At 36.2% G+C, this 27942-nt stretch overlaps 9 protein-coding genes across 11 annotated transcripts; 6 read left to right on the forward strand and 3 right to left on the reverse strand.

The window, feature by feature from the left end:
* Positions 1-522: 522 nt before the first annotated feature.
* LOC9328378 lies at positions 523-1918 on the forward strand. The gene is made up of 3 exons (XM_002889534.2): positions 523-625; positions 1202-1268; positions 1416-1918. The coding sequence occupies exons 2-3, from the start codon at positions 1205-1207 to the stop codon at positions 1589-1591; spliced, it is 240 nt and encodes a 79-aa protein (XP_002889580.1). The 5' UTR covers positions 523-625; positions 1202-1204; the 3' UTR covers positions 1592-1918.
* A 361-nt stretch (positions 1919-2279) lies between these two features.
* LOC9325645 (probable fructokinase-3) lies at positions 2280-4259 on the forward strand. The gene is made up of 4 exons (XM_002889535.2): positions 2280-3036; positions 3322-3654; positions 3789-3905; positions 3994-4259. The coding sequence occupies exons 1-4, from the start codon at positions 2635-2637 to the stop codon at positions 4177-4179; spliced, it is 1038 nt and encodes a 345-aa protein (XP_002889581.1). The 5' UTR covers positions 2280-2634; the 3' UTR covers positions 4180-4259.
* Positions 4260-4735: 476 nt separating this feature from the next.
* LOC9325646 (probable fructokinase-2) lies at positions 4736-6459 on the forward strand. The gene is made up of 4 exons (XM_002889536.2): positions 4736-5407; positions 5494-5826; positions 5900-6016; positions 6096-6459. The coding sequence occupies exons 1-4, from the start codon at positions 4859-4861 to the stop codon at positions 6231-6233; spliced, it is 1137 nt and encodes a 378-aa protein (XP_002889582.2). The 5' UTR covers positions 4736-4858; the 3' UTR covers positions 6234-6459.
* A 119-nt stretch (positions 6460-6578) lies between these two features.
* LOC9325647 (B-box zinc finger protein 24) lies at positions 6579-8128 on the reverse strand. The gene is made up of 3 exons (XM_021012189.1): positions 7654-8128; positions 7144-7461; positions 6579-7050 (listed from the first exon to the last, which is right to left on the reverse strand). The coding sequence occupies exons 1-3, from the start codon at positions 7834-7836 to the stop codon at positions 6808-6810; spliced, it is 744 nt and encodes a 247-aa protein (XP_020867848.1). The 5' UTR covers positions 7837-8128; the 3' UTR covers positions 6579-6807.
* Positions 8129-8540: 412 nt separating this feature from the next.
* On the reverse strand, positions 8541-10502 carry LOC9328379 (protein ENHANCED DISEASE RESISTANCE 2-like). Its single transcript, XM_002892271.2, has 2 exons — positions 10287-10502; positions 8541-9763 (listed from the first exon to the last, which is right to left on the reverse strand). Exon 2 carries the CDS (start codon positions 9748-9750, stop codon positions 8809-8811), a length of 942 nt encoding a protein of 313 aa, XP_002892317.1. The 5' UTR covers positions 9751-9763; positions 10287-10502; the 3' UTR covers positions 8541-8808.
* A 303-nt stretch (positions 10503-10805) lies between these two features.
* On the forward strand, positions 10806-12756 carry LOC9328380 (glucose-induced degradation protein 8 homolog). Of its 2 annotated transcripts, none has more exons than XM_021012191.1 (7): positions 10806-11008; positions 11353-11494; positions 11593-11710; positions 11796-11871; positions 11978-12089; positions 12162-12253; positions 12356-12756. In XM_021012191.1, the coding sequence occupies exons 1-7, from the start codon at positions 10982-10984 to the stop codon at positions 12398-12400; spliced, it is 612 nt and encodes a 203-aa protein (XP_020867850.1). In that variant the 5' UTR covers positions 10806-10981; the 3' UTR covers positions 12401-12756. The 2 variants fall into 2 exon arrangements, with proteins under 2 accessions (XP_020867850.1, XP_020867849.1); XM_021012190.1 differs by having other exon boundaries at positions 10808-11008; positions 11563-11710.
* Positions 12757-12784: 28 nt separating this feature from the next.
* LOC9325648 (probable transcription factor PosF21) lies at positions 12785-15719 on the reverse strand. Of its 2 annotated transcripts, none has more exons than XM_021012187.1 (5): positions 15308-15719; positions 14434-15105; positions 14050-14182; positions 13878-13962; positions 12785-13536 (listed from the first exon to the last, which is right to left on the reverse strand). In XM_021012187.1, exons 2-5 carry the CDS (start codon positions 15075-15077, stop codon positions 13115-13117), a joined length of 1284 nt encoding a protein of 427 aa, XP_020867846.1. In that variant the 5' UTR covers positions 15078-15105; positions 15308-15719; the 3' UTR covers positions 12785-13114. The 2 variants fall into 2 exon arrangements, with proteins under 2 accessions (XP_020867846.1, XP_002892318.1); XM_002892272.2 differs by having other exon boundaries at positions 15312-15717.
* Positions 15720-21226: 5507 nt separating this feature from the next.
* Positions 21227-23867, forward strand: LOC9328382 (delta-9 acyl-lipid desaturase 1). The gene is made up of 5 exons (XM_002889538.2): positions 21227-21750; positions 22203-22343; positions 22422-22562; positions 22685-22791; positions 23473-23867. Exons 1-5 carry the CDS (start codon positions 21421-21423, stop codon positions 23669-23671), a joined length of 918 nt encoding a protein of 305 aa, XP_002889584.1. The 5' UTR covers positions 21227-21420; the 3' UTR covers positions 23672-23867.
* A 776-nt stretch (positions 23868-24643) lies between these two features.
* On the forward strand, positions 24644-26894 carry LOC9325649 (delta-9 desaturase-like 1 protein). The gene is made up of 5 exons (XM_002889539.2): positions 24644-25431; positions 25521-25661; positions 25789-25929; positions 26291-26397; positions 26498-26894. The coding sequence occupies exons 1-5, from the start codon at positions 25120-25122 to the stop codon at positions 26694-26696; spliced, it is 900 nt and encodes a 299-aa protein (XP_002889585.1). The 5' UTR covers positions 24644-25119; the 3' UTR covers positions 26697-26894.
* Positions 26895-27942: the final 1048 nt, after the last annotated feature.

A 27942-nucleotide genomic window follows, 5' to 3' on the forward strand; every position in this document is an offset into this window, starting at 1 on the left:
TTATTAAAACAAGGTTGGTCAGAGCCGGCCCATTCCATAAGCATAAGATGGTAGGTGGTGCTTTAGTTCAAAATTCAAAATAAAAATTAATTAGACAACAATTTGAGAATGTACGTCTTCGTTGATACATACTATATAGTATATAGCCTCTAATTTCATTATAAAATATATATACTTAATTACATTTTGGAGACGCTTTGCTAAAGAAGGACAAATGGAGAACATGCATGATCGAGGTAATGATGTTGTTAACTTTAAAAGCAGTGTGATGAAAGAACCAACAATTGGCATAGAAGCATGAAGAATGAGAGAGATAAGCTTATGTTATTATGTGGCAATTTTATTCATAAAAATATCAAGACCGCACCATATAACATGTGGCAAAATATAAATTCGAAACGATGACGTCATATATTCTAATCACCGTCACAAATTGATTAATAGCAAAGTAAACGACGGCCTTAGCCCTAGTGAAATCAAATGATAGGTTGGTTTAATCCGGTTATAGTAAATTAAACCAGATAGATTCTTCTTCTTCCGAGTCTTAAAAGCTGATTCGCTCGCTGGGTGGGACTAATCTTCATCGCTTACAAGCTCTCTGGGTCTTTTCTTTGAATCTTGAAAGGTATCGTTTTTATCTCTCGCTCTACTTCCCTGATTCTTTCTCTGGATCTGAATCCGTCTCAATATTTGTTAAGGGGATTAGATTGGCTTGATAGATATCGCGAATGTTGGTTTGCTCAACCCAAGCACTTCTCACTTTAGAAAGTAGCATTCAGTTTTCAATTTTGTAAACTTTAATCGCCAATTTACAGTTTCTGAAACTCGTTTTTGCTGTATTGAGAAATTTAGGGTTGGGTTTCAAATCAAGGGTTTTGAACAGCTGAGACTTGTGATTTTGTTTATCGTTTATCTGAAATCCTAGTTCTTGAGGCTTTATGTGGTGGGATTAGAGTCTTACGAGGTTGTTATAATTGGGCTTCGATTTACGTATGTGGTGCAAGTTCTGGCGGAAGATGTTTATGCAAATCTTTAAACCTTTTTTTCTGCAGTTATAATCAGTTTTTGCTTAGATTCGCCTCAAGAAACAAAACCTTGTTAATTGGTCTAGGTTTCTGATCATTATTTAGCTAAAACTGTAGTCGGGTTTTAGGTTGTCACTCTGCTAACATTTGGAATGAATTTGTGTGATGCTATCTAGGAAATGGGAAGAGAGAAGAGCCCTGGCTTGAAGATCCTCTGGATATGGACTATTGGCACTGCTGCTAGTATGATTCTCTTTCTGTCACTCTAATTACGTGTTTCTTGTACCCGTGCTTGTATATGTGTATATTTACCGGTTTATGTACTCTCTATGGGTCGATCATGAGATCATATGTATGTGTTATACTGACCAGTCTTTTACTTGTTTGCAGTATTGGTGACGAGTGTTGTCCGCACAAGAATGCAGGATATGCAATCAATGATGAACCAGAACCAGGAACAAGCACCGAAAGAAAACCAGAACGTAAGTGCAGGTGATTCTTCCGTCTTAACGGATGAAACAGTTTTGCCTGAGTCTGATCGAGAGATTGCAAAAGAGCTTAAATAAAGAAGAGCATGGTTCTATTGTTGTTTTCCTTTTCCTCTCTTCCTTTTTTCAGTCCTCGATGAAGATGACGAAACATGTTTTAATGGTTTTGGTATTAGTTTGCGAGTATGAGTAGATGTTTCTAGGAAAATAACTTGAAAAGTGAATCGGCCAGGAAGCTTGATGAGGAGTGTTTAGCAGTTTTTTTGTGTGAATATTTTCCCTTGCAAGGATGATATATTATAAAGAAGCTAGCTAATTTTTGTTTCTCTTATGGTTTGTGTTGTGTTATATCAAGGCTACAAAATATGAAATATAGCTATTGTCGTTTGAAACGACTTGTTATCATAACTCTTGGTTCAAGATACAAATTTGGTTAGCCTTTGCACCGACTTTTATTTCTTGAAATTGACTCCACATTTGATTGTCCATTCTTCTTCTTTTTTGTTAATTTTAAAAGAAAGGATCCTGTTTTGTAATTGTCTCTATATGATAAAGAGACTTCAGAGTTTTAAATAGATCTATGAGCCAACCCATCTTTCTAAGACTTGTCCAACTTTTTTGTGTCAACTTCCTAGTCCGACTATGGATGTACCGAACTCTTTAATCTGGTTCGGTCCAATATGGTGTTACTATATGACTTACTTATAATCATTTTTTAGTGGTGAAAAAAACTTGCAATATTGAGACATGAATTTTTGGGTCAAAGAGTGTGAGTGAGTAGATTTAAGAGTGCTTTGTGCTTATCCACTATATATATATATCCAAAGTTATAATTTCATGATCAGCCATGTTGAAATGTTGAATTCAATTGAACCTTAAAAGCTGTATCACTACAATTATGGAACAAATGAAAGTCAGATAGAAGAATTTGTACAGAAATAGTAATAAATCTGAAATTCAAAATATACTCCACGTTTCAATTCAAGCATATCTTCAAGGATTGACTTGTTTATTATGTGACCTCAAAAGATTTAAACCCTTGGAGCCTTATATAAAACCTACTCCAGACTTGGTTCATTTTCATTCTTCCATCTCTCGAACGCAAAATCGATCTTGTTCAAATGGCCTCATCCACCGGCGAGAAAGGTCTCATCGTGAGCTTCGGCGAGATGCTCATTGACTTCGTCCCTACTGTATCCGGCGTCTCCCTCTCCGAATCCCCCGGATTTCTCAAGGCTCCGGGCGGTGCTCCGGCCAACGTCGCCATCGCTGTCTCACGTCTCGGAGGTCGTGCCGCCTTCGTAGGGAAGCTCGGAGACGATGATTTCGGTCATATGCTCGCCGGAATCTTGAGAAAGAACGGTGTCGACGATCAGGGGATCAATTTCGACAAAGGAGCAAGAACTGCACTCGCTTTTGTGACTCTGCGTTCCGACGGAGAACGAGAGTTTATGTTTTACCGGAATCCCAGCGCCGATATGCTTCTCCGGCCAGACGAACTCAACCTCGAACTAATCAGATCCGTACGTTAAATCTTTACTTTCAATAGAATATGCCACGTGTAATTTTAAAATTTGCTAATTTCACTCTTAGCAAATTAATGAAAGGTGATAAATCAATTCACGGGCCGTGAATTAATAATATAATTTTGTAAATAGCAAAAGAATCTTTCCGTTTTGCATTAATTTGCTTTTACATTTAAGATTAACATATGATTTTTTTTGTAAAATGTAATTTAAGGTTATGAACCTACGACTTTATTTGAAAACGCAAATATGATTTGATACAAATTGTATTTGTTTGCGCAGGCGAAGGTGTTCCACTATGGATCAATAAGTTTGATAACAGAGCCATGTAGATCAGCTCACATGAAGGCAATGGAAGTGGCGAAAGAAGCTGGAGCTCTTCTTTCCTACGATCCAAACCTGAGGGAACCTCTTTGGCCATCCCCTGAAGAAGCTCGGACTCAGATCATGAGTATCTGGGACAAGGCTGACATCATTAAGGTCAGTGACGTTGAGCTTGAGTTCTTGACCGAAAACAAAACGATGGATGATAAGACAGCTATGTCTCTATGGCATCCCAATCTGAAGCTCTTGCTTGTTACTCTCGGCGAAAAGGGATGTACTTATTTCACAAAGGTATAATGTCCCATACACATTTTTAATAAAGAAAGCTACTTTTGCAAGTCTCCAATACTGATTCACTAGAACTATATTGGGACGCTGATTTGCTCTTACTTCTTTAGCTTATATGTGTGTGTGTGTCTGTGTAGAATTTCCATGGATCAGTTGAAACATTCCTTGTGGACGCGATAGATACTACCGGAGCTGGAGATTCGTTTGTTGGTGCGCTTCTAAAACAGATTGTTGATGACCAATCCGTACTCGAGGTGTGTACTCAATAGAATGAATCTTCCTTAGTTTTGATCAAATGGATTTACAGATGATATATATATCGTTTTTTCATTTTTTTCTTAGGATGAAGCTAGATTGAGAAAAGTGCTGAGATTTGCAAACGCTTGTGGAGCCATCACGACAACTAAAAAGGGAGCCATACCAGCTCTTCCTACAGACAGTGAAGCTCTTAGTTTTCTTAAAGACAAAAAGAAACGTCAAACTTATCTTAAATTCTCAAAATTGTGTTGTACGGCTCCTCCTTGTTAATTGTGATTTTGTGTGTGTTTAGAGATCCATACTGGTAAGTCTGATTTGAAATAAAAGGATCCCACAGTTTTTTTTAATCAGATTGAAGAGACTTAAGTTTATGTGAAACTGTGAAGTTGAACCCATGCGACATGTAACTTTTCTTGCATTTGACTTCACATTTGTTGCTCCACCAAATTTTCCTTTTTGTTAATTGTATAAACATAGATAATTATATATATATTGACCCAAAAAATAAAATATACTTTGGTCCATTATGGTGTTAGTATATGATTTAGAATCATTTCTTAAGGTGAAAAAATACTAATTATTTATGTCAAAGAGTGAGTGAGAGTGTTTTGTTTCTTATCCACCATCCAAAGTTTTTAATTTCCATGATCAACCATATAGGAATCTTTCATAACCATATAGAAACGTTGAATTCATTGAACCTTAGTGAAATTTTATTGTTTCAATATGTAATCCATTGAACCAAAAGAATTGTATCAACTACAATTATGGAAAAAAATGAAATTCAGATAGAATTTTTTTTTGCTCAAATGTTAATAAATCTGAAATCCAAGATATAGTATAACTGGAATTTCTATAAACTTATATCTTCCACTTTTCAAACATATCTTCAAGGATTGAATTACTTATGATTATTTTTTTTTCTTAAAGAAACACATTATGTGAAAAAATGACCTCAAAAGATTTAAACTCTGTCTTCACTCTCTTTGAGCCTTATATAAACTACTCAAAACTTCGTTCACTTTTCATTCTCTGTATCGTCATCATTCTTCGATCTCTCGAACGCAAAATCGATCTTGTTCAAATGACATCATCCAACACACCATCCACCGGCGATAAAGGTCTCGTCGTGAGCTTCGGCGAGATGCTCATTGACTTCGTCCCCACGGAATCCGGCGTCTCCCTCTCTGAATCCTCCGGATTTCTCAAAGCTCCCGGTGGTGCTCCGGCTAACGTCGCCATCGCCGTCTCACGTCTCGGAGGTCGCGCTGCCTTCGTAGGAAAACTCGGGGATGATGATTTCGGCCATATGCTTGCCGGAATCTTGAGAAAGAACGGTGTCGACGATCAGGCGATCAATTTCGATAGAGGAGCAAGAACCGCACTCGCTTTTGTGACTCTGCGTTCCGACGGAGAACGAGAGTTTATGTTTTACCGGAATCCTAGCGCCGATATGCTTCTCCGGCCAGATGAACTCAACCTCGAACTAATCAGATCCGTACGGGAAATCTTTATCTCTGTTTTCAAGATTTCAAGATTTTACTTGGTTTGGAGATTTGATGCATATTTTTCTTTATTTGGCAGGCGAAAGTGTTCCACTATGGATCAATAAGTTTGATAACAGAGCCATGTAGATCAGCTCACATGAAGGCAATGGAAGTGGCGAAAGAAGCCGGAGCTCTTCTTTCCTACGACCCAAACCTGAGGGAACCTCTTTGGCCATCCCCTGATGAAGCTCGGACTCAGATCATGAGTATCTGGGACAAGGCTGATATCATTAAGGTCAGTGACGTCGAGCTTGAGTTCTTGACCGGAAACAAAACGATCGATGATGAGATAGCTATGTCTCTGTGGCATCCTAATTTGAAGCTCTTGCTTGTTACACTTGGGGAAAACGGATGTCGTTACTACACTAAGGTAAGTAATGTACCACAAATATTCATCATCATGACGACCATGGCGTGCTTTTAATTGATGCTCTCTTGTGTAGGATTTCCATGGATCTGTTGAAACTTTCCATGTGGACGCGGTGGATACTACGGGAGCTGGTGATTCTTTCGTTGGCGCGCTTCTAAACCAGATTGTGGATGATCACTCTGTACTTGAGGTAACTCCCATTGATCTTTGTGTTTAGTCAATCAAATGAATCTTGTTGATGATATTTACTGTTTTTTCTTTTTTCTTAGGAGGAAGAGAGATTGAGAAAAGTGCTAAGATTTGCAAATGCTTGTGGAGCCATCACGACGACTAAAAAGGGAGCCATTCCAGCTCTTCCTTCAGATTGTGAAGCTCTCAGTTTTCTTAAGAGACAAATAGAAACGTAAAACTTATCTTTTAACTCCAAAATTCCCCTTGTCTATTGTAATTTTGGATTCTTGCTGATGATTCTGATCATTTGTAATGAAAGGATCCCAAAGTTTTTTTTTTTTTCTTTTTTTTTTTATTTTGGTTCTCTCGGTCTTCACTTTTTCTTCTTCACTGTATTGAATAAAACAGACTTGTGGCTTCTGAGCTTTTCTTGCTGATAGAAAACAAAGAGTTTTTCGTACTTGTGTTAGTCAGCTGTTTGGAATCGTAAATTGCATTGAGGATTGTTTCTCAAGCCTTCGAAAACAGAGTAATAATCATCGAACAAACAACAAAAACCTAAGAAAAACAGAGCAAACACATTTAGAATCGGTTTGTAGCATCAAGCATTAAGCATATACCATGTTCAAGTGGTATGAACAAAACTCAACACACAGACATTTATGATAAGCTCTCAACATATCCTACACAACTTATGACAAAACTAAAAATGTATATGACATTGACTCCACACATCATCCTTATGCAGATTGGTTCTGTTTCTTCTTTTACATTGAAGATTGTCTACACATATAGCTTACATATAGCTTTTTAGCCAAGATCAGGGACAATAAAGTGCTCCTCATCATCATCATCATCTCTGATCTCGTACCTCGGCTTCTTGTAGGAAACATTCGACTTCATGGGTTTGTATGAATGAACATGACCTAAATGCGAAACAGAAAGCTCAGGAACTTCAGCTGCAGGAAGAGCCTTGTGATTAATCTGATCACCGAAGAATCCCATGTCTGAAAACCAATCCAACTCCCCTGCCCCGAGATCAAGCTGTCCTTTCTGCTCAATTTTACACAAGAAAGTCCATAAAAATTTCTTGCAAACAAAGTGCTATAAAAGGACCTAACATTGAATCACAATTCTCATCACTACCTTATCAGTGGATTCGATATCAGAGAAGTGGAAGAAATCGTCAACAGCCCACGGAAGAGGAGTAGCAGAAGAAGGTTGTTGCTGCTGGCTTGGGGATTTAGCCGGAATCTGATTAGGTTTCTGTTGGTTGTTGGAAGGCTCAGGTTGGTTCTTCTCCATTTCTTTATTGCAGCTAGTTGAGGTCAGAGCTACTTTGATCCCAGTGGCTAAGAACCTCTGGTGATTAGCAGATCGAGAATTAGCAACGTGGATGGATTCATCGCAGTCCCTGCAAAGCAGAGCTCTATCCTCTACGCAGAAAATGAAAGCTGCCTTCTCCTACAAGTCATAGAAACATAATGAGCAAACCCTAGTCTTAAACAACAAGGCATACACGCAACAGTTGCTATAAGATCTATAAAAAGTTCACAACTTTGTTAAAAGAGTAGATCCAAACTAACGAAAATCTATCAAAACCTTTGTCAAGATCTAATCAATGACCTAGAGAAAGAGATCTGTAGTAAAACTCACTTGGCAGATATCGCAACGAGGGAATTTGGTGGAGAGAGAATTAAGATGAAGACGTTGGTGCTTGCTAGCGAGTTTGTTAGCGGCATGAATCTCGACGTCGCATTGAGGACAGAGAGCAGCTTCGTCGGCACAACATATCACCGTCGCCGGAGCTTTCTCACACACATCACACTGTATCTTCATCACCGTCCGTATACAAGAAACCAACAAATCTAGGTTTGTCAAGAATGCTTAAAAAGAAGGGTTTATTGCTTAGCAGAAGCGTAGGTTCAGAGAAAGAGCTTTGAGAAATGGAGATGAGAGAATAAAAGAAAGAGAGAGTGTTTTGTGGGGAACAAGTTGGTGGGAGCAATTGGTGGTGAGTGAAAGAGGAGAAGATAAGGATTTGATGAATCTTGTTGCTTGTTTTAATTATTCTGCCTGCGTATCAAAAGGAAACACTCTGCTTCTTACAGCAAGGTCTCCTGGGTCCCACTCTTTTTCTGTGGCTCTCCTTCTTCCTCTCGTCATCTCTTCTGCCTTCAGATATTATTTTTCTGTTCACACTTGCTATCTTTTATATTTTGACTACTAAACTAATTCAATAATTCCACTACCACTAGACTTTTTTTTTTTATGATATGCTCGAATTTCAAGTCTCGTGAATTGTTACGATTTCTAGAAAGATTTTTACAAAAAAAAAAAAAAGGGCTTCATCAAGAAAGAAAGAGTTGGGCATTACTCAAATCAGGGAGTATTACACGACTACACGTAATCTTGAAAATGACATGTGACTTTATTCTTTGGAATGACGACATGTTATGTTAATATGTACCATTCGATCAGATTTTCCTTCTTCTTCTTTCAATTTTTCGGTTTCTCAATCATAAAAACGATTATTGCAATCATTAAAAAAATATACTGGTATGTTAACAAACAAAGAATTGACTGTGTAGCCTGTTCTAGAAAAAAAAAATGATCCTAAAAGACACCAATACAAAAATTAGGCATGGTTGTTTGGTCACAAGAATTGTTGTTGGATATATCCATCCATATTAGTAAAAAACCAATCTATACATCTGCGGTTTTTTAAGAATTGACAAGTTTTTGTTTGTGTGTTTTTGGTAAATGAGATCGAACAAATTCAAAGAATTGTGAAGTTAACTCCCAAAACACTTACTGCTTCTGTTGTACATGTTCATCCTTCTGGTTCTGGATTTCCCCATGAGAAGTATTGTTCATGTTGGCTGTATCTTGGTTAAGCAGATTAGAGAATCCATTACCAATCGATTTCCACCAGCTCGACCGCTCTGAGGTAGTTTGATCCCACCGCTCATTACTGGTGCTCAGTTCGATAAACTTGGCTGACTCGGTCTGCAGCTCAGAGAATCTCACAGCTCCTAGTAGCTTTTCTGGAAGCTCTGCTTCCGTCTGACTCTCAATGAGGAACGCAAGATCAACGGTCAATGTTGTGATGTAACCAAATGCGAGATGAACAATGGCGCTAGCGACCATTGAAGAACCGATATCAACATCAATCTCCACAAAGTTTTCTCCTGAAACATATTTGCAAGACAGTGCACGTCCAATCACACAGATCGCTTGCTCTCCAACAGCTTTTCTTACAATCCAAGGGCCGTTGACAATGTTTGCAATCAGTTTAAGCCTCGATTTCTTAAACCCATCATCTCCTTTCAGAAACCGATCCATCAGGGAGCCTTCAAGGATAGGCTCTGTGGCAACAAAGTAAGCCACAGCACTGTAATTGTCTTTGTGGGGAAGCTGGAGATTAAATGCCCATACAAAAGGCTTAGTTCCATCTGCTTGAAACTCCTCATCGATAACTTTCCTGATTCTGCTGCTCGGATAACTCAGGATCTCAGAAAGCTTTGTAGGACCTTTGATCCAATCAAAACCCAGAGGCTTTAGAAGGAAATCACCAGCAGGAACTTTAACATTGTCAGAGAAATACTTTGGTCCTCTAACCATAAATGTGTCAGGAGATGGCGTAGTCCAACCATTTTGGCAGTTGTCTGGCTGAAGACACGGAACAGCACCCTCTAGTTTCACTCTCTTAATCCATTCTGGCTCAGTTTCTTCACCAACAGAGCCACCCATATCTTGTGAAAACCTGCAACACACAACTAAAACCCTTGAGTAAAAATGAGAGAGGATATCAGTCTCATGTATTATACTTAGTGTATAGCAAACAAGAAGACCAAAGCATATGATCAAAAAACAAAAGTATCTATGCGGCTCTATTCCTCAGCTAATTTCCCTTGGGATCCATGAACTGTTTAAAAGAAAAGAGTGAAACACAAATTCAGCATGATCACACACACACACACACATGATTCATAGATTTTCTAGAAACCTAAGCCCTTGATGATCCTAAATAACATGCATACCATTCAAAATACAAAACACAGGGCCCAGATAATAGAATTTACATTCATCTAGAACACAGATGAAGAAACGGAAAAAAGAGTTGTTTTGATCCGAAAGAAACAGAGCAATCAAAACCCAGAAACGATTAACAAGTTTGAGAGGTTAACGAGGAATCAGCTACAATAATCACAAGGAGAAATTCAAAGTTGAGATAAGCAATTAACAAAAGACTAATTCAATCGCAGGACAAGGAGCAAACAATAAACCTTTTGCAGCAGAAGAACCAAAAACCCTAATTCAAAAACGAAAACTTCTCACGGGGAAACAAACGAAGAAGATAATCCGATTTTGAATCTTCTTGTTTTGATTATCTTCTTTTATTGTTTGGATTTAGCTTTGAAACGGAAGCTGCGAACAAATCCTTCCGTAGCAGCATAACGCTTTTTAGTTCATATATCTTATTAATTTAAAGTCCAACTGGAAATAACATTTTGGGTCCAAGTCCAACTGGTAATTACTATAATTAAAAATAATACATAAATAATCTTATTAATTGGATTTAACAAAATTATAATTATTTATTATGAATACTATTAAATAAACCCATATATAATTCAAATCATTCATTCTATAAGATTTTTTCTTTAGGCAGGTAAAATTTTTCTTCCAGATTAATAATATCAAATGGAGATAACAAAATCACATTTTAAAAGGAAAAATAATCTTTTAGTTTTAAAGTAATAATGAAAAAAATCTTCAAAAAATCCAAATTACTGTACATAAAAAAGAAATGGTTAAGTGAGTCGACCACATCGTAAACTATATTCGGCGACTCAAACCTCACCGAATTTTGGCCATCTCATCTGGCTTCTTCCCCTCCGGCGACGGAGATCCATAGTTTACTTCTCGCACCGGCGTCTAGTGGATTTACTGGAGCATTACACGGATCTCCTGAAACAATATGGATCCTCGTCAATTCGCACACACCGTACGTTATTCTCTCCCTGAAATGTTTTATGACGAGATTTCAGAATTAGAATAACGATCCTGCTCAACGATGATCGCACCGCTTTCATTTGATTGGGTTATGGATTATTCTAGGTTTTCATGAATGGATATGCATTGCTTATCGTCTTGTGTATTGGTGGTGGCTCTTAGTATGAAATAGATCGGGGCCTTTTCAAACTTGAACATGGAATACAAGTCATTTTAGGCTTTTTATCCAGAATTAGAAGCTGTACTAGTCTCCTTGGAACTGCAGTGTTATATTTAGTTATTGGAATCTGGAAACTGTTGTTATCCTCTAAAAAAAGAATTTTCTTTGTTAACCAGGTTGTTGATGATAATGACATTCACAGCATTGTAATGTCATATCTTCTGCATAACTGCTTCAACGAAACTGCGGACTCACTTGCTTCTTGCACTGGAGTTAAGCAACCCGCAATTGATCGTGATAACTTGGAGAGAAGAAAACGTGAGTTCAACTACTCTTTCATTGATTGTCTACTCTGTGATTATATGTTGTGATTGTTAAATATTCAGAAATAATACATTTTATACTGGAGAGGAAAGCGTTGAAGGCTGTTGAACTAACTGAACAACTAGCACAAGACTTGCTTGAGAAAAACAAGGATTTGCACTTCGATCTTCTATGCCTTCATTTTGTCGACCGAGTCTGTGCTGGGAACTGGTGAGAATTTATGATTGGTTTTTCCATAGGGAACTCAGGTTTTCTCAGTGCCTTGAATCTTTAAAATGATTCTCTGCGTGTGCAGCACAGAAGCTCTTGAATTTGCTCAGACGAGATTGGCTCCTTTTGGGAAGGTCCCAAAATATGTAGAAAAGCTTGAAGTAAGTCTGAATCTTGTTTGATCCTCTATTATATTCATCTTGATGTATTGGCAGATTACTTGTTCTGTTCTTCCAACTGATGGGAGATTTGTTTTTCCTGAGGCAGGACGTCATGGCATTGCTGGCTTATGAAGACCCTGAGAAATCCCCAATGTTCCATCTTTTGAGCTCTGAATACCGACAACAGGTTGCTGATAACCTGAACCGCACAATTCTTGGTAAGTTCTTTATATTTTTACCTCCACGAAAATCTCTGCCCTCCTGTGACCTTTGCAAATTACATTGTCTAGAACACACAAACCACCCAAGCTACACACCAATGGAAAGGATCATACAACAGGTGACAGTTGTGAGACAATACTTGACTGAGGAGAATGGCAAAGTAATCATCGTATTTCAGTATTTACTCATATATCTATTTGGCTGTGAAACCCTGGGAATAGTAGGTGCCTGTGTTAATTTGCTATTTATTGTCGTATGATAGGATGCGTTTCCTCCATTCTCTCTCAAGGATTCTCTCAAAGGCTAAGATCGCAGGACTACTCCAAAGTTTGCTAGGAGGAGGATATGCTAAGCATTGTCATGTAAATACAAAAAAAAACCTTGCTCATCTCCTTTGTTTAAATCTGTCTTCATCTCCAGCAAACATGGAGACAAGGTTATTCTTCCATGGCCACAGGAGGGGTTTCGGTTTGCTGTTGCAAGAGATCGATATTGTGAAGGACAGTTTCGGCTTGGTTTGGTTTGGTTCGGTTCAGTTCTCTACCAGAAATTGTTCCCTCAACTTTGTGTGAGTTTAGCGATAAATCTGTAATCCATATCCTTGGAAACAATTTCTCTTTGTAACTATCTTTTATTTATGCTTTGATATAGAACACTCGCAAATTCAAGGTTTTATTTAGACATCACAATCTTCAAAGCCAAGACCAAATGAAACTTTTCAAATAACCAAAATGAACAGAAGCCAAAGAATATGAATATAGTTAAACGACTACAGACTTGGATTAAGAACCCAGTTCTAACCAAATGACCAAATCCAAGAACCTTTTAAGAGCTTAGGATCATACAAAGAGAACCTTTTAACAGACAAGAACCAAAGCTTCACTAACAACTTCTAAATACGCAACTTCTAAGCTGTCTTGTTTTAACTCTATAATGCAATAATCCCAAATCCACGAGCCTGCAATGAAAAAGGAGATTTCCAAGAGTAACTTACTAAATTGGACATTAGCACAGTCTACACTCAGTCTTTTGTCAAGGGAGCTTCAAGATCAGGCGACGCCACACTCTCTTTCTGACCTGGAGAAGGCATGGGTCTTCTTAGTTCTGAAGCCCCGCTTTGTTGTTCCTGTTGTTGAAGCCGCTGCTGCTGCTGAAACTGATACAGTTGCTGCTGCTGAAACTGAAATTGCTGCTGCTGCTGTTGTTGCTGGTGGTGTTGTTGTTGCTGCTGCTGTTGTTGTTGCTGCTGCTGTTTCTGTGACTGGATCTGGAGCTGCTGGAACTGTTGTGCGGCTAAGATAGTGTGCATCGACTGATTATTGGGATAAAATTGCTGGTTTGATCCGAAAGAACCGTAGTTCATCATTGATGTACCATTTGATGGACCTTGCCCCGTCAATACCTTAAGATGCTGGACTTCCTCCTTCAGTGCATCATTTAAAGCTGTCAAACAGAGAAAGACGATCAATCAAGTAGCAGCATTCACAACAAAGTGCAGCGAAAATCCCGACTTGGGACAAATATATATATATAGACTTTCTTAACCAGAGAAATGGTAATGGGTCTTGAAGGTGTATGCTTATGTTATTATGCCAGATTCTGGATCTGTATTTTAAGCTTAGTATGACCACAAGCATGGCATACAATCCTACACTGACAGATCCAAAACGTGGTATGGCATATACTACACCTTCAACATTCATTGACAATGTTTATTTGCATTGAGATAGTAAAGAGATAAAGAAATATCAGCTCCTAGGACGTATGTCAGAAAAGATTCTCACCGTCCTGTAGGTGAACCTGTTGCTCCATAGTTTGTACTCGCAGTTTAAGCTCATTGTTTTCAACACTCAGGCCATTTGTATCTCTCTGAACACAAGGATGAAAAGAGAACAAGATTAAAACAATAAACTTACAACAAATATCATAGTCTAGAATTGAATTTGGTCTCCAAACCTGTAACAGAGTCAACTGGGCTGAGAGAGATGTGGCCTCTGTTTGTAAAGTCTGTACTTTTCTCTCGAGCTCTGCAATATATCTCATCTTCCTTTCTTTTGACCTCGCAGCAGACTGTCTGTTTGCCCATATCCTATCAAATGATACGACAGGTCATGCATCTAATAAAAATTCATAACTAGTTACCGTAATGGATTACGTATACGAGTGAGCTACTTTTAGATGAAGGGTTATGTAAAATTCCAGCCGAACTTTAATCTTTTCTATTTGTCCACATACCTAGAACTTATAGGGTGGCAACAATTTGATCATGTTTGTTTCACCAAAAACTATACACAGCTTCTTAAAAATATAGAAGGAATACTGTTAAGAAAAGAAAAATACCTCTTAGCACGTTTAGGATCAATGAGAGCAAGCTCAGAAAGTTTAGCAGCAGAGATGGCTTTCTTAGAGTCAACTCCAGACACATCTTCATTCCCTGACATAAGCATCTCAGGTTTGATAGTTGTCGAACCATCCATTGATTGGCTGTGTTGGTGCCTGATTCTCGGTCTTTCACTAGAGCTACCAGGCGTACTCTGAAGGTTAGAAGTTGAGCCTAATTCATTCCTCCAAGCTGGTTCTGATGGCTCACCCATTTGAGAAGTCGATGTAGCAGAAGAATTGAATTTATCCATATCAAGATACATATACAGTAAGTCCTCATCCGTATCATCAGAAAAAGAAGGTCCATCAGTAGCACCAACCACACCAAGATCACTATCAAAGCTCAAGTCATCAGGAAGAGTAAGAATCTCTGAATGAGCTCGGCGATGGCCTAGGTTCTTGGGTGGATTATCCGGCATTCGGCTTATATCGTGGCTGAATCGGTTAGCATCTGAGCTGCTGCTCCCACTTGGAGTCAAGTGAGGAAACGATGATTCAGATTTCATTCCAAAGCTACTTCCATTAGGTGAAAACGCAGAGTAACGACCTGATGGTGGAGGAAGACCTCCACTAGGTGGTGCAGGAGATTTCTCCTTATCCATATCCAGAACTTGACCTAAACCCACTAATCTGCATACCATCATTCACAAAATAAAAAAAAGACGGATTATATTACATACTAGACCATATTAGGGTTTCATCTTTAGCTACCAATTCCTCAACTAAGGAGATACACAACCCTAGAACAATCACACGCTTTATCTCAGCCCTAATTCAAAACGAAAACCCTAAAATAAATTAAAAAGATGGGATCTTTTGAGTTTTCACGCACTTACAGAGATCTAATGAGCAGCCTCCAGAAGCTAAAGCAATGTCCTAAGAGAGATCGAGGAGACACAAAATTATAGGTTAAGAGAAGAATTATCTGGCAAAAGTATCGAAATTGTGAGAAAAGGGAGCAGAGAAGGATGAAAAATCAACTAAATCAGAGAGATCCGACAAGAGAGGAGGAAGAAGAAGACGAAGAAGAAGAACATTCTCTCTCCATTAAAGGATTCTTCGAACTAGTGCGCATCAGAGGATTTACGATGTAAACGATGTCGTTTTGACGTAATTTGGTTTGGGTTAGACGGTTACTGGTGCTTTTGTCGGAATTAGGGTAGTAATCAGCTGCCTTAGCGTGTTGCAATGAACGATGTTACTGGCCGTTGGATGATCAATATATCTCTGGTTATTTCGTGATGAACGCGGAAACCAATTATTTCCGTCAAATTGGTTCACGTGGTTGCTAATTTTTGGTTGGACCGTCGAGAGAGTTGCTCCGATTATACTCCTTTTGTTCCTTGAGTTTGATGTTTTAGTGTTTTAAGTTTGATGTTCTAGTCTAATTATAATTCTTTCTAAATATTTTTTATGTTCTTATTCTCATCAATTTATCATGGTATCAGAGCCTTAATCCTACTTCTATGGGTTAGGGTTTCGTTATCTTCCGCAAAAGAAAAAAAAAAAAAAACGTAATAATTAACTGTTTCAGATTACTATTGATTTATAATTTATTAAAAAATATTTAATAAAAATAAATAATTAAACAATGATTGTTTCTTAAAAAATGTGAAATCTCTAGAAAATCAATCTTATAAAAACAGATGGAGTACTATTTTGATTACTTTCTAATTTATTTATTTTTAAAATAAGAAATACTAACCAGGGAAGTTAAAAACATGTGATGTGTTTTCAATAATATTAAGGATGCTGACGTACGATTTCTTTCAATCATATGAAATCTAATATTTTAAAAAGACAAATTAGAAAATTGAAAGAGTGAGCTATTATTTTGAAAACATCTCATTACTTCACTAGTATACATATTTTGATTCTTCTGGACGGTGAAGAAGAAAAATGAAAAAAAAAAATGAAATAATAATATAATAATAATAAAAAAAAAAAAAAAAAAAAAAAAAAAAAAAATGAAATAATATTGGTATTTTGTCAACGCTCTTATAGTAGTACTGTGATTGCTGTTGATTTCTGGATAAGGGAGGATGGATAGATAAATGGACTGAAACTTCTATGGAAAATAAAATAAGCTAGAGTGGGCCGTGTGGTGAAAGATAGAGCCCATAGTACCCATCACACATGACCGACCTCTCTCATCCATCCATTGACAATTGAATGGGCGCGTTTACTCCTCTCAACTACCTCGTCTGCCCATACTTTTGATTCAATTCCTAATTGTGGGATACAATACTTAATAAAATTACTATTCTCATTTGCAACTCAACGAACTAGTTAGCATTGATTACAATTCTGATAGGTTCGCGCAAATGGGCCATAACACAAACTTGCATTGCTTAAAGGAAAATAATGCTCATCTAAAGGTTGATGCAATGTGTCACACAGTTGAATTTTTATTTTATTATTTCCTTTTTTTTCTTAATTAGCAAAAAAAGAGTAACCTATAAAAACCGTGCTCTGGCTATGTTAAGCTGTTAACTATTCAATGTAATAGTTGAACATCATTAGAGTAATACACAAAGTGATGAAAATTGTTACACCATCTTCATAAGTATCGAAACTATTTTACTTCTGACCTTACCCAGACTTGTTCAGACAACCGATTGGGTTTCAGGTTATTCATTGAGTCCGTTTTTGTTTTGTTGTCGTCATAAAAATATATTTGAATTCTTTATAAATTACTTGTCAGGGAAAAAAGTAATGATCACAAAAATATCAGATGGCTTTTTTTTTTTTTTTTGGCATATTTTTACTTCAGTGTTTTTTTTAGTCCAGTAAAACAGTGATCAGAGGAAGTTCGAATCAATGGCGAGGCATGGGCCGCATGGCCATGAATGGTGGCAAAACAGCAAGAACCGGATTGGACACCGACCCACACGTCAGATTTGTCATTAGAAAATCCCAGAAACAGAGGAAGCCTCATTGAGATCTGTGATTCTTCATTTACTACTACTTTTTCGTATGTTATAACCTAAAGAGTATAGGTTAAAATAAAATAACTTTTGGTGAAAGGTAAATAAACAATGGGTCGGCCCCTTGTGGTTTTTGCAGGTGCATCATTGACTTTTTTTGGTTCTAATTAATGTCTTTTGTGTAGTTATGATGATGAATCTATCACACTGTGGCCTCTGTGGATACTCCTAAATCCTTACAATCTACTAAATAATTCTATTGCCTGCCTCTAGTCTATAGGGTTTATACATTCTATGTGCAGTTAGGAGCTTTTAAAACCATGTTTCTCTTTCTTTTCTTTTGCTATTTCCTATAGAATATGTTACTACGATATTTGGAAAAAAAAATATCTACATTTTATACATGCGTTAGAAGAAAAAACGGTCCTTACATCAATGTTTTAGGAGTGAGCCTTAAAGTTAACGAACATCAATATAGAAATCAGCTAAGATATACAATGTTCGCCGTTTCATTGAATATTAGCTTGCATGAATATCTTTTTCACAAGAACTCAATGTTTTATTTTTATAAAGTTAAGTAATTGATACTTTCGTTGTTACGACATTGAGACTACGAAGATATGGATGGGTATCACGGAAATCTGACAGTCTGCATGGGTAGTGGGGATACATTTTGTGTAAAGATAACCACATGGTGGTGGGCGAGTGGTTCTCGTTTGGTTGGAAGGATCGTCCTGTTGGTCTAGGCCAGGGATCGATTCTCCCCAGACGCAGTTTCGCTCTCTCACTCATGTGGCCACCTGGCAATTTACCTGCGGACTTGCTTAGGCGCCCCAGACCACCAGTTTATCAGGGGGCCCTTAAGTGGAGGCTTAAAAATCCCTGTGACGCGGGCTTAGGTCCAGTGGGCTAGTCAGATTACTGTGTGGTCTGGATACTGGGTTATAAAAAAAGAATGGACCAAAAAGTCGTTTTTTCAAATTTTGTTATTGTCTATTCATATTTTTATTGAGATACAGATTTTTTTTTTTTTTTTGAACTAATATTGAGATACAGATAACTTCAAACTTTAACATATGATGTTAATATGATATTCAAAGTACGGAGGTATGGGTATCTATATTTATATGGAGTGTTTATTTATAAATAGGTGGTGACTATGTTCTATGTACACTATTGGTGGAAATGGTCCATTGATTGATGTTTTAATTTCCTTTTCTTTATTTATTTTTCCTTCGTACGAGCATACACATTTTTAGACACCGAAAGATAGAAAAAATGGCCATACACATGGTGTTCGGCTGTTCGCATTTAAAGAGGTTCGAACTTACCCACCACTTTCCATCCATCATCCATTCTTGGCAGAAATTTTGTAGGCAGAAGCATTCATATAAAGTTAATAAATATATATTATTGGACTGTTCAAACTTTTTAAAATAAGCTTGTATGATTTTCTACATGAGCCTGATATGCATTTGCAATATCTATTTGACAGATTTTTATCATATATTTGACAGTTCTGTGATTCTTAATTTCTTATTACTACGTACGGGACATGCCTCTGTTTTCCATGTTTGCATATGCGTTCATAAGTTATAAGAAATACTAATTAAATAGTGCATTTTATTTTTGGTTTTAAGAAATAGTCTAAGGTAGAATAAGTGCATGTAAATATGTTTATGTTTATATATGCATGCTTATAATAAAACGAAGTCAATATCGAGCTCCGTGTCAGCTTTATGCTTACATGCATCTATGGCTTCCAATAACAATAATAATATTACTACAAGAAGTTAATGAAGTGTTATGAGGCCAACGTCCCAACTGCAACAGTTTACAGATACAATGAATAGGGGCCCTGGAGAAGGAATGTATTACGCTCTTAGCTAAGTAGTCGTCAGTTCGAACAATTTGTTCATAAGTTTCTTCTTTTGGTTTTAAATGTTAATATCTCTTTTTGACATTAACGACTTACAATAGTTTAGTGTTTACATCACCATTATTACGTTTTAAAATTTAAAATATTCGCTTAACCAATTTAAATTTTTTTCTAAAATATTATGTTTCTATAATATTATAAGCCAACACTTTCGCAATAGGATATTTTGATAGAAAATATTTCACTTTACTAGTTAAGGATTTTTCGTCTAATTTCTACCGTTAACAATGATTTATGAATAGCTACAACGTAATAAAACCGCGTCATAGTTTGTTCCTAGTGACGAAAAAAATTCCATTTCTTTCGTGTTTTTTTGGTGTTGTTAATTTCTTTGTTAAATGCTTTATTGGTTTTGGAGATTAGATATATAGTCGCTAAGATAGTAAGATGACATGAATTGATTTTTCTCCAAAGTTTAAGTAAACTCGTTAGTCTTCTCTGGGATATATATGCATATGCTTTGCATATCTTTCTTAGTTTGGAGATTAGATGGATGCTTAAAACCCCATGAATCAATTTCTTCCTTATTCAAGAAAGATTAATCGTTAGTCTTAGTTGGAATATATACATGTTCTTTCCGTCTCTTCCTTGTTTTTGGAGATTAGATAGTTGCTAAGGGAGATTACGTGAATTGATTCATTTTATTTTATTTTTGATAAAAACGTGAATTAAAATCTTCCAACTCATGAATGAGTGGTTTTCTTCTTTGAGATGTATGCATGTGCTTTCGATTTCTTCCTTATCTTTCAGGATGAGATATCGATGGTTGCTAAGCAATTACATTAATTAATTTCATTCAAACTCATATAGGTTCGTTCATTAATTTCTTTAGCATATCGATCGGAGTCCTGATGTTGCTTGCTCCACAACTCCACATACAAAAAATTAGTTTTATTTTATTTATTTATTTAAATGTTATTAAAATACTAGTATAAAAAGAAAGAAAAAAAAAACATACTGATTTTAAATAACATATGGTATAGAAAAATCAAAACTTTTTCTAAAAAGAAGCTTACATGCATGGTTGAGAGTTGAAACATATTATATGTTATTTTTTAAAATGATAAGAGCTTCCTGGATACTTGGTTCAGATTCTTCGAGATTTCATCTTCAATGTTGTTGCTTCTTTTCTTTTTACTTCTCTATGTTTTGCTTTGCACGAGCTTTGATTATCTACTATGTCAACTACTTTTTTGCTTCTTCGTTGATAATCAGTTTGGAATTCTAAACGATGTTCCTTTTGGGGAAGAAAAAAAAAAAGTTTATCAACAAAAAATTATGATTTCTGTTACAACTTACAAGTCTTTAATTTTTAAAGAGTGAATCTGTTTTGAAATTGTAAATTATATTCATTAATTACTTTAACATGTTCTATCCAAGACAAAATGAGTGAACTACTCGAAGATGATTTCTTGAATATAAAAGTAAACAAAATATCTTGAGAAAGAGTAGAAGTGAAGGGTCTAATTTTTGATATTTTCAATTGCTATATAAATATTGGTGTTATAATCTTGAACTCTCTTGATTGTCACCAATAAGCATAATTAACGGTAAAAAAGAAACTGTATTCATTTAGAGGCATAGAGAACGCTGTTCAAAATATATATAGAACGATACATTGAGTCAGCATCCATAAATAAAAATATAGTACAAGATATATAGAAGAGTTGCATAAAATACGGGTATCACAATACAAAATCAAAATCGAGGACTGTGTCAGCTCTATGCTTACATAGTTACATGCATGATGCATCTATGATCTATTATGGATTCCAACAATTATAATATTTTTATTATTTCACAGTAAGTTAATGAAGTGATAACGACTACGTCCCAACTGCAACAATTTACAGATAGGATAAAAAAAAGGAAGCATGCATTAGAGAATAAATTACGGCGTCCGTTAATATGTCAATTCACTCTATTTAATTATATTTTTCACCCTCCATGCTACTATAAATTACAACGATACTCACTCACAAACCTAAACTATTAGACACACTCGTTGTGCAAACTTCAAATCCAATCAAGAGTTTTTTTTTTCTGTTCTCGTCGACTTATACATAATTTTCTTTCAAGATGTCATTGTCAGCCTCAGAGAAGGAGGAGAACCATCGGAAAATGGCTGCGGACAAGGCTGAGATGGGGAGGAAGAAGAGGGCATTGTGGGAAAGAAAGTGGAAGAGATTGGACATTGTGAAAGCTTTTGCTTCTCTCTTTGTGCATTTCCTCTGTCTCTTGGCTCCTTTCAATTTCACTTGGCCGGCTTTAAGAGTCGCCCTCATTGTCTATACGGTGGGTGGGCTCGGTATCACCGTCTCTTACCACCGAAATTTGGCTCACCGGAGCTTCAAAGTCCCTAAATGGCTCGAGTATTTCTTCGCCTATTGTGGCCTTCTCGCCATTCAGGTTCGCGCGTTGCTCTTTCATTTCTTTTTACCGCAAAATTTCCAGCCTTGTATCGCTATATTTTCGTTATTTCATGCATACTCAACAAACGTGCAACAAATCTTTAGGTTTGAACTAGTGGGGGCTCATTTTAGTCTGGAATGACTCAGACCATCGTCAATCTTTATACCCTTATATTTGGTCACAATCTAGCTAGCTATAGTATTAGGGTGTTCTAATTAGTTGAGTTAACCGTTTTTCATATATATAATAACTATAGTTGTAAGAATCCATGGATGATGGACCCATCCGTAAATCCTTAGATTCTTAAAACTTATAGAGTCTATAACTAATATCTATATATTCATGTGTATTTTTTTAATGTTAGAATTATTAATTATACTATATTCATGTATTATATATGTCATCTGTTTATGAACCATGAACATTTATTTGTATTTTGTTGTACTTAGGGAGATCCGATTGATTGGGTGAGCACACATCGATACCATCACCAGTTTACAGATTCGGATAGGGACCCACATAGTCCTAATGAAGGATTTTGGTTCAGTCACCTCCTATGGCTATTTGATACCGGTTATCTTGTAGAAAAGGTAATTAACTATTTGGGAGAACTAGATTAGTTTACTTTGATCACAATTAAACTTTAATATAATTTTGTAATGACGCAGTGTGGAAGAAGGACAAATGTGGAGGACTTAAAGAGGCAGTGGTACTATAAATTCCTTCAAAGAACAGTCCTTTACCACATTCTAGCATTTGGTTTCCTCCTCTATTACTTTGGTGGTTTGTCTTTTCTTACTTGGGGAATGGTAATATTCAATTTTCTTGCCCTTTATTTTTAAAATTTTTCTCGCAAAAACATAATATATAGTTCCAAATAATACAGTAAATGACAAAGGGTTAAAGAATCTTAATTTTTCTGTGGATGTAGGGTATTGGGGTAGCAATGGAGCATCATGTGACTTGCCTCATCAACTCTCTTTGCCATGTTTGGGGAAGCCGAACTTGGAAGACTAATGACACTTCCCGTAACGTTTGGTACGTTCAAAATTTTGATCAAATCATGAATAAAAATATTATTAGTATAGATAATTTTAAAAAATTTAGTTTTGATGCTTGAATTGGTGAAATGAGAGGTGCCTGAACCAACTACCTCTGTTTAAAAGGTCGATGAGAATATTAAATCTTGGCACATTATCCAGGAATATACGCTCATGACTTGACTAAACAGGAAAAGAAGTATCATTTTCATCGCATTATAGAACAGATGAAACAGTTTCCTCTAAAAGGGAAACTTTGTTTGGACCACTCCAGAGGCATTTAGTTCACCATCCATAAACCCGACATATATGTAGATCTTTTGATTGTGTTTTCGTTTTTTTTTTGTGGCCCATTCAATTTCTGCATGTTAAAAATAGTGTACTTTGGCTTTAAACAAAGATAAAATGTTCTTTGGTTTTTAACATTTTCAGTATTAGTTTGTAAACAATAAAAGCATATTTTTATATATCAAACTATAAACGCATATATGTATGTTTTTTTTTTAATGTACGTATGTCGTGTTAGTATATAAAATAATCTATAAATGTTTTGTTTTTTTGTGTGAATTCATATGCATATATATGATTAATTACGAAACAGCATAAATTAATAATTAATGATGATAAATGACTTGGAAGAAACTAATCAAGTGGTGGATTAAAATGGTTATATATATAGGTGGCTATCAGTATTTTCGTTTGGAGAGAGCTGGCACAACAATCACCACGCCTTCGAATCCTCGGCGAGACAAGGCTTGGAATGGTGGCAAATCGACATTTCTTGGTATATTGTCCGCTTTCTCGAGATTATCGGTTTAGCTACTGATGTCAAGTTGCCTTCCGAGAGTCAACGACGTCGTATGGCAATGGTTCGTTGAAGATGGAACGACGTATCATCTCATTTAAGTATTAACTATTAATGTCTACGTACGTTTGAAGTTTTTGGTAAACGTAACACTTGTAATATTGTGCTATGCGGTGTTGTTTTGTCTTGTCACGTGTGTTTGAACTAGCTTGCTTAATTAAGATACGTTCGTTTGATATGATCGAAATTTTAAAATGCGTAAAGAAGTTTATCATGGTCCACTTTTTTTTTTCCTTTCTTTTCTCTATAACTGACACAAGCATCCTCTCATATATAAATCCGGAAACTACTAACAAACTAACAAATATCTTGCCGTTGTTCATTTTTATTATTGGTTTTATAACAGGTTTGACTTTTATAGAAGAGTGCTACAATACCACTACTAGATTTTGTAAAGAAAAAATAAAAACCTATAATGAACAGAGAAGCTTTAATTCGTGAAACGACGCAATGTTTCCCATTAAAAAGAAAGTTGAAAATTAATAGTCTAAAAACCAAACCTGAAAGGCTAGAATGCAACCAAACCTAAAATACAGTTGAAAATTAAACGTCTTAGAACCAAACCTAAAAAGGCTAGAACGCAACCAAACCTAAAATGCAGTACATTATTAATCCCTCGTCTTCTACAAACTTCAAACTAACCAAAAACGTTAATATCCGTGTTTGGAAAAATGTTATGATGCTGCTAAAAGTATCGAACAAGCAGTTGTGGAATCTCATGTTTAAAACCAAAAAGTGGTACGATTCTCTATCCTTAGGTAAACTAATTTTCTTGCATATTAATTTTTACCGACCGCTACAAATATTTTATAATTTTGTTTTTTGAAATATTAACCGTACTTTGAGTATTTATATATATGAAAACCAAACTAAGTAATAAAACTAGATTTTTTTTATAAAGGAATAAAACTAAATATATATAGCACTATATTCTTACGATTTCAGACTATTATGTTATATCAAAAATATCAAAGGAAATAAAAACGTTTTTAAAATTCCAAAACCTTATACGTTAAGAGGAATCAAAATGCGTGTCTTTTATAACGTAAAAGCATTCGTAAAACCATTCCTTAAAACAATTACAAATGTCTCAGGTTAATACATGTGCCTTTATGCTTAACTCTTAATTCTCGGACTAACCAATCAATCGGGATTGTTACGCATAAAATTTAAAAGCTTTTTTTTTTTTATCATAAACAATAGGCCAACCAAATGGCTTGTTGTTTACCTAACTAAATTCTCATTTGGAGACAAGGCAAAGACGAGGTAAAATGTGCAAGTTTATGTTTTCGTAGTTAAGTGTAGTAATGATTACTCAAATCCACCGATGCAATCCTTAATCTACACAAAATTCAGCTTCAATGAACCAACATTATCCCTATATAATCAAACCTTCGGTGATCAATCATACAATTAACTCTCATACCTCAAAAATAACAAACCCATTTCCTCGACGGTCCAATGGGGGACACTACTAAGGACGATGGCTCTAGCCAAAGCAAAGCGGTACGTAGGGGAAAAAGAGCGTTCTTTTTCAGGAAATGGACCCGGATCGATGTAATGAGAGCTTCGGCTGTTGGGTCTGTGCATCTATTGTGTCTATTGGCACCGTTTAACTTCAAATGGGAAGCTTTTCGGTTTGGTGTGATTCTCGCTATAGTGACTAGTCTCAGCATTACATTTTCATACCATAGGAACTTGACTCACCGGAGCTTTAAGCTCCCTAAATGGCTTGAATATCTATTCGCTTACACTGCCCTTTTCGCGCTTCAGGTAGATATATATCGTTTAATTTTGATCGAAAATAATAATACAACCAACATGTATCTTCAATTATCTTTGAATTATCTCTTTTGTTTTAGGGTCATCCGATAGATTGGGTGAGCACGCATAGGTTCCATCACCAGTTCACAGATTCAGACCGTGACCCACATAGTCCTATAGAAGGATTTTGGTTCAGTCACGTCTTGTGGATATTCGACACCAGTTATATCAGAGAAAAGGTAACAAAATATTTAAAATCTCTACAAACCCAACATATTTAATTTGAATCGATCTTAAGTTATTATGAGATTTTAATAGAAGATCAGTAAGTAACTAAAGGTGAACTATGTTGCAATAATGTAACAGTGTGGAGGACGTGACAACGTGATGGACTTGAAGAAACAATGGTTCTATAGGTTTCTTCGAAACACAATTGGCCTCCACATCTTATCATTTTGGACTCTCGTCTATTTATGGGGTGGTCTACCTTACCTAACTTGCGGCGTGGTAAATTCTATATTTATTTTTGTTAACTGTTTTTATCAAATAAAAATTGGATTGTGCATAATGAATGTTACACTAACTTTTTTTTTAACGTTTTGAAATATAAATTCTAGGATGCTGCAAAAAAAAAAAAACAAAATTCACATAAAAAAAACTCAAGTATTTGGAAAACAGTTCTGCTATATATGTACACATGCTAAAATATAGTTAATAAAAATAAAACATTATTCATCTATCGAAACTATCTTCAAAGCTTTATGATTCTCTTGCAAAACTATTTTCAAATCATTTATTGTTCAACAATTTCATTATTCATCCATCATATTAACTATCACATATATATATGATGTTTTCTTAACAACAGGGTGTGGGAGGAGCAATCGGTTACAACGGGACTTGGCTCATAAACTCAGCATGCCATATTTGGGGCACGCAAGCATGGAATACCAAGGACACTTCTCGTAACGTTTGGTATTTTATTTACCCACGCTATTTTTTAATAGACCGATAAAACTTAACGGAACATATAAACCTTCACCGAATAATATTGAATGAATGTGGAATGGTTCAGGTGGCTAGGGCCATTCACGATGGGAGAGAGCTGGCACAACAACCACCATGCCTTTGAGGCGTCGGCTAGACACGGACTGGAATGGTATCAGGTAGACTTAACTTGGTACCTCATTTGGTTCTTCCAGGCTCTCGGTTTAGCCACCGATGTCAAATTGCCTACCGATGCTCAGAAACGCAAGATGGCTTTCGCTCGTTAGTCTCAGCTCTAAGTCTATGAATCTCTCTATTTCGTGAATTATATGTGTACTCCTCACCCGCTCATTTGTTATTTGATGTAAAACTATTAAGAATAAAATATGTTCTCATGAACTTGTAAACTAGTCGTGATCCAACACCTTTTAAGTACATTTCACGTTGTATGAACAAAAACCGATATGATACATTATCTTGACACAGTAACTGAACCTTGCGCAAGAAATTTCAGAAGATGTAATCCGGTAACTCCAGAGACAACTCAGCAACTTTGACTTAGAGTCACTCTCTTTTGGATCAAACTGAAAATAAAGGGAACTAAAAGGACTTGTATATCAAACTCTGCAAAATTTCCAACCTCGTATTTAGGCATGGGCGTTCGGATATTCGGGTCGGGTTCGGATCGGGTTTTTCGGGTTTGGGTCTTTCGGGTTTAGAAAACTAAGACCCGTTCGGGTATTTTAAAACTTCGGGTTCGGGTCGGGTTCGGATCGGATATTTCGGGTTCGGATTCGGGTTTACCCAAAGTATCCGAATATTAGAAATTTTGTATCCGATTCTATGCAAAGTATTAAAAAATACTCAAAAAATCTATAAAACCCAAGTATTTAAATCCGAATCTAACCCAAAGTAGCTAAAACACCCGAAAATATCTTAACATCCGAATAATTTTGGCACTTAGCTTATTACATATTTTGGGTATGTTCGGGTACATGTTCGGGTTCGAGTTCGGATCGGGTTCGGGTTCGGGTTTTCGGGTTGTGAAATTTAGAACCCGTTCGGGTATTTTAAAACTTCGGGTTCAGGTTCGGGTCAGATTTTTTGGTTCGGATTCGGTTCGGTTCTTCGGGTTCGGGTATTATGCCCAGGCCTACTCGTATTTATAGAACTTACCAATCTCTTAATTTACATATTTAACGTTATCAAAAATAAAAGTCACATGTTTAATTTCTTTTCTTTTCAGTTATTACTTATTACACATATGGTCATGTTGGATCCACCCGCCAACCCTTTTAACAGTAATTTTAGTAACAAAATGCCTCAAATCTAAATCTTAGATTTGAGCTAGTGGGGTCTCACTAAAAATTGGATCAGTACTCAACCACTAGTTCAGAATAAGTCGGGCCATCGTCAATCTCTATAAGACCTTTAAATTTGGTCAGAATCTAGCTATAAAATTATGATCTAGTTAGTTGAGTTAACCGTTTTTTTAAAACATTAATATCTACAGTTGTATGCATCCACCAGCAA

Source organism: Arabidopsis lyrata, assembly GCF_000004255.2.
Source record: "Arabidopsis lyrata subsp. lyrata unplaced genomic scaffold ARALYscaffold_1, whole genome shotgun sequence".
NCBI classification, from domain to species: domain Eukaryota; kingdom Viridiplantae; phylum Streptophyta; class Magnoliopsida; order Brassicales; family Brassicaceae; genus Arabidopsis; species Arabidopsis lyrata.

Bases quoted from the DNA above. Each gene is read 5' to 3' on its own strand.
- LOC9328378 (XM_002889534.2), top strand. From the start codon at position 1,205: ATGGGAAGAGAGAAGAGCCCTGGCTTGAAGATCCTCTGGATATGGACT. The intron at 1,269-1,415 runs GTATGATTCTCT...ACTTGTTTGCAG, and splicing joins GACTATTGGCACTGCTGCTA to TATTGGTGACGAGTGTTGTC.
- LOC9325645 (XM_002889535.2), top strand. From the start codon at position 2,635: ATGGCCTCATCCACCGGCGAGAAAGGTCTCATCGTGAGCTTCGGCGAG. The intron at 3,037-3,321 runs GTACGTTAAATC...TTGTTTGCGCAG, and splicing joins ACCTCGAACTAATCAGATCC to GCGAAGGTGTTCCACTATGG. The intron at 3,655-3,788 runs GTATAATGTCCC...GTGTCTGTGTAG, and splicing joins GATGTACTTATTTCACAAAG to AATTTCCATGGATCAGTTGA.
- LOC9325646 (XM_002889536.2), top strand. From the start codon at position 4,859: ATGACCTCAAAAGATTTAAACTCTGTCTTCACTCTCTTTGAGCCTTAT. The intron at 5,408-5,493 runs GTACGGGAAATC...TTTATTTGGCAG, and splicing joins ACCTCGAACTAATCAGATCC to GCGAAAGTGTTCCACTATGG. The intron at 6,017-6,095 runs GTAACTCCCATT...CTTTTTTCTTAG, and splicing joins ATGATCACTCTGTACTTGAG to GAGGAAGAGAGATTGAGAAA.
- LOC9325647 (XM_021012189.1), bottom strand. From the start codon at position 7,836: ATGAAGATACAGTGTGATGTGTGTGAGAAAGCTCCGGCGACGGTGATA. The intron at 7,462-7,653 runs GTGAGTTTTACT...TATGACTTGTAG, and splicing joins CTCGTTGCGATATCTGCCAA to GAGAAGGCAGCTTTCATTTT. The intron at 7,051-7,143 runs GTAGTGATGAGA...AAAATTGAGCAG, and splicing joins ATATCGAATCCACTGATAAG to AAAGGACAGCTTGATCTCGG.
- LOC9328379 (XM_002892271.2), bottom strand. From the start codon at position 9,750: ATGGGTGGCTCTGTTGGTGAAGAAACTGAGCCAGAATGGATTAAGAGA.
- LOC9328380 (XM_021012190.1), top strand. From the start codon at position 10,982: ATGGATCCTCGTCAATTCGCACACACC. The intron at 11,009-11,352 runs GTACGTTATTCT...TTTGTTAACCAG, and splicing joins CTCGTCAATTCGCACACACC to GTTGTTGATGATAATGACAT. The intron at 12,090-12,161 runs GTAAGTTCTTTA...TACATTGTCTAG, and splicing joins CCTGAACCGCACAATTCTTG to AACACACAAACCACCCAAGC.
- LOC9325648 (XM_021012187.1), bottom strand. From the start codon at position 15,077: ATGGATAAGGAGAAATCTCCTGCACCACCTAGTGGAGGTCTTCCTCCA. The intron at 14,183-14,433 runs GTATTTTTCTTT...ATCATTTGATAG, and splicing joins GATCCTAAACGTGCTAAGAG to GATATGGGCAAACAGACAGT. The intron at 13,537-13,877 runs GTGAGAATCTTT...TCTGTTTGACAG, and splicing joins ACAGGTTCACCTACAGGACG to CTTTAAATGATGCACTGAAG.
- LOC9328382 (XM_002889538.2), top strand. From the start codon at position 21,421: ATGTCATTGTCAGCCTCAGAGAAGGAGGAGAACCATCGGAAAATGGCT. The intron at 21,751-22,202 runs GTTCGCGCGTTG...TGTTGTACTTAG, and splicing joins GTGGCCTTCTCGCCATTCAG to GGAGATCCGATTGATTGGGT. The intron at 22,563-22,684 runs GTAATATTCAAT...CTGTGGATGTAG, and splicing joins CTTTTCTTACTTGGGGAATG to GGTATTGGGGTAGCAATGGA.
- LOC9325649 (XM_002889539.2), top strand. From the start codon at position 25,120: ATGGGGGACACTACTAAGGACGATGGCTCTAGCCAAAGCAAAGCGGTA. The intron at 25,662-25,788 runs GTAACAAAATAT...ATAATGTAACAG, and splicing joins CCAGTTATATCAGAGAAAAG to TGTGGAGGACGTGACAACGT. The intron at 25,930-26,290 runs GTAAATTCTATA...TCTTAACAACAG, and splicing joins CTTACCTAACTTGCGGCGTG to GGTGTGGGAGGAGCAATCGG.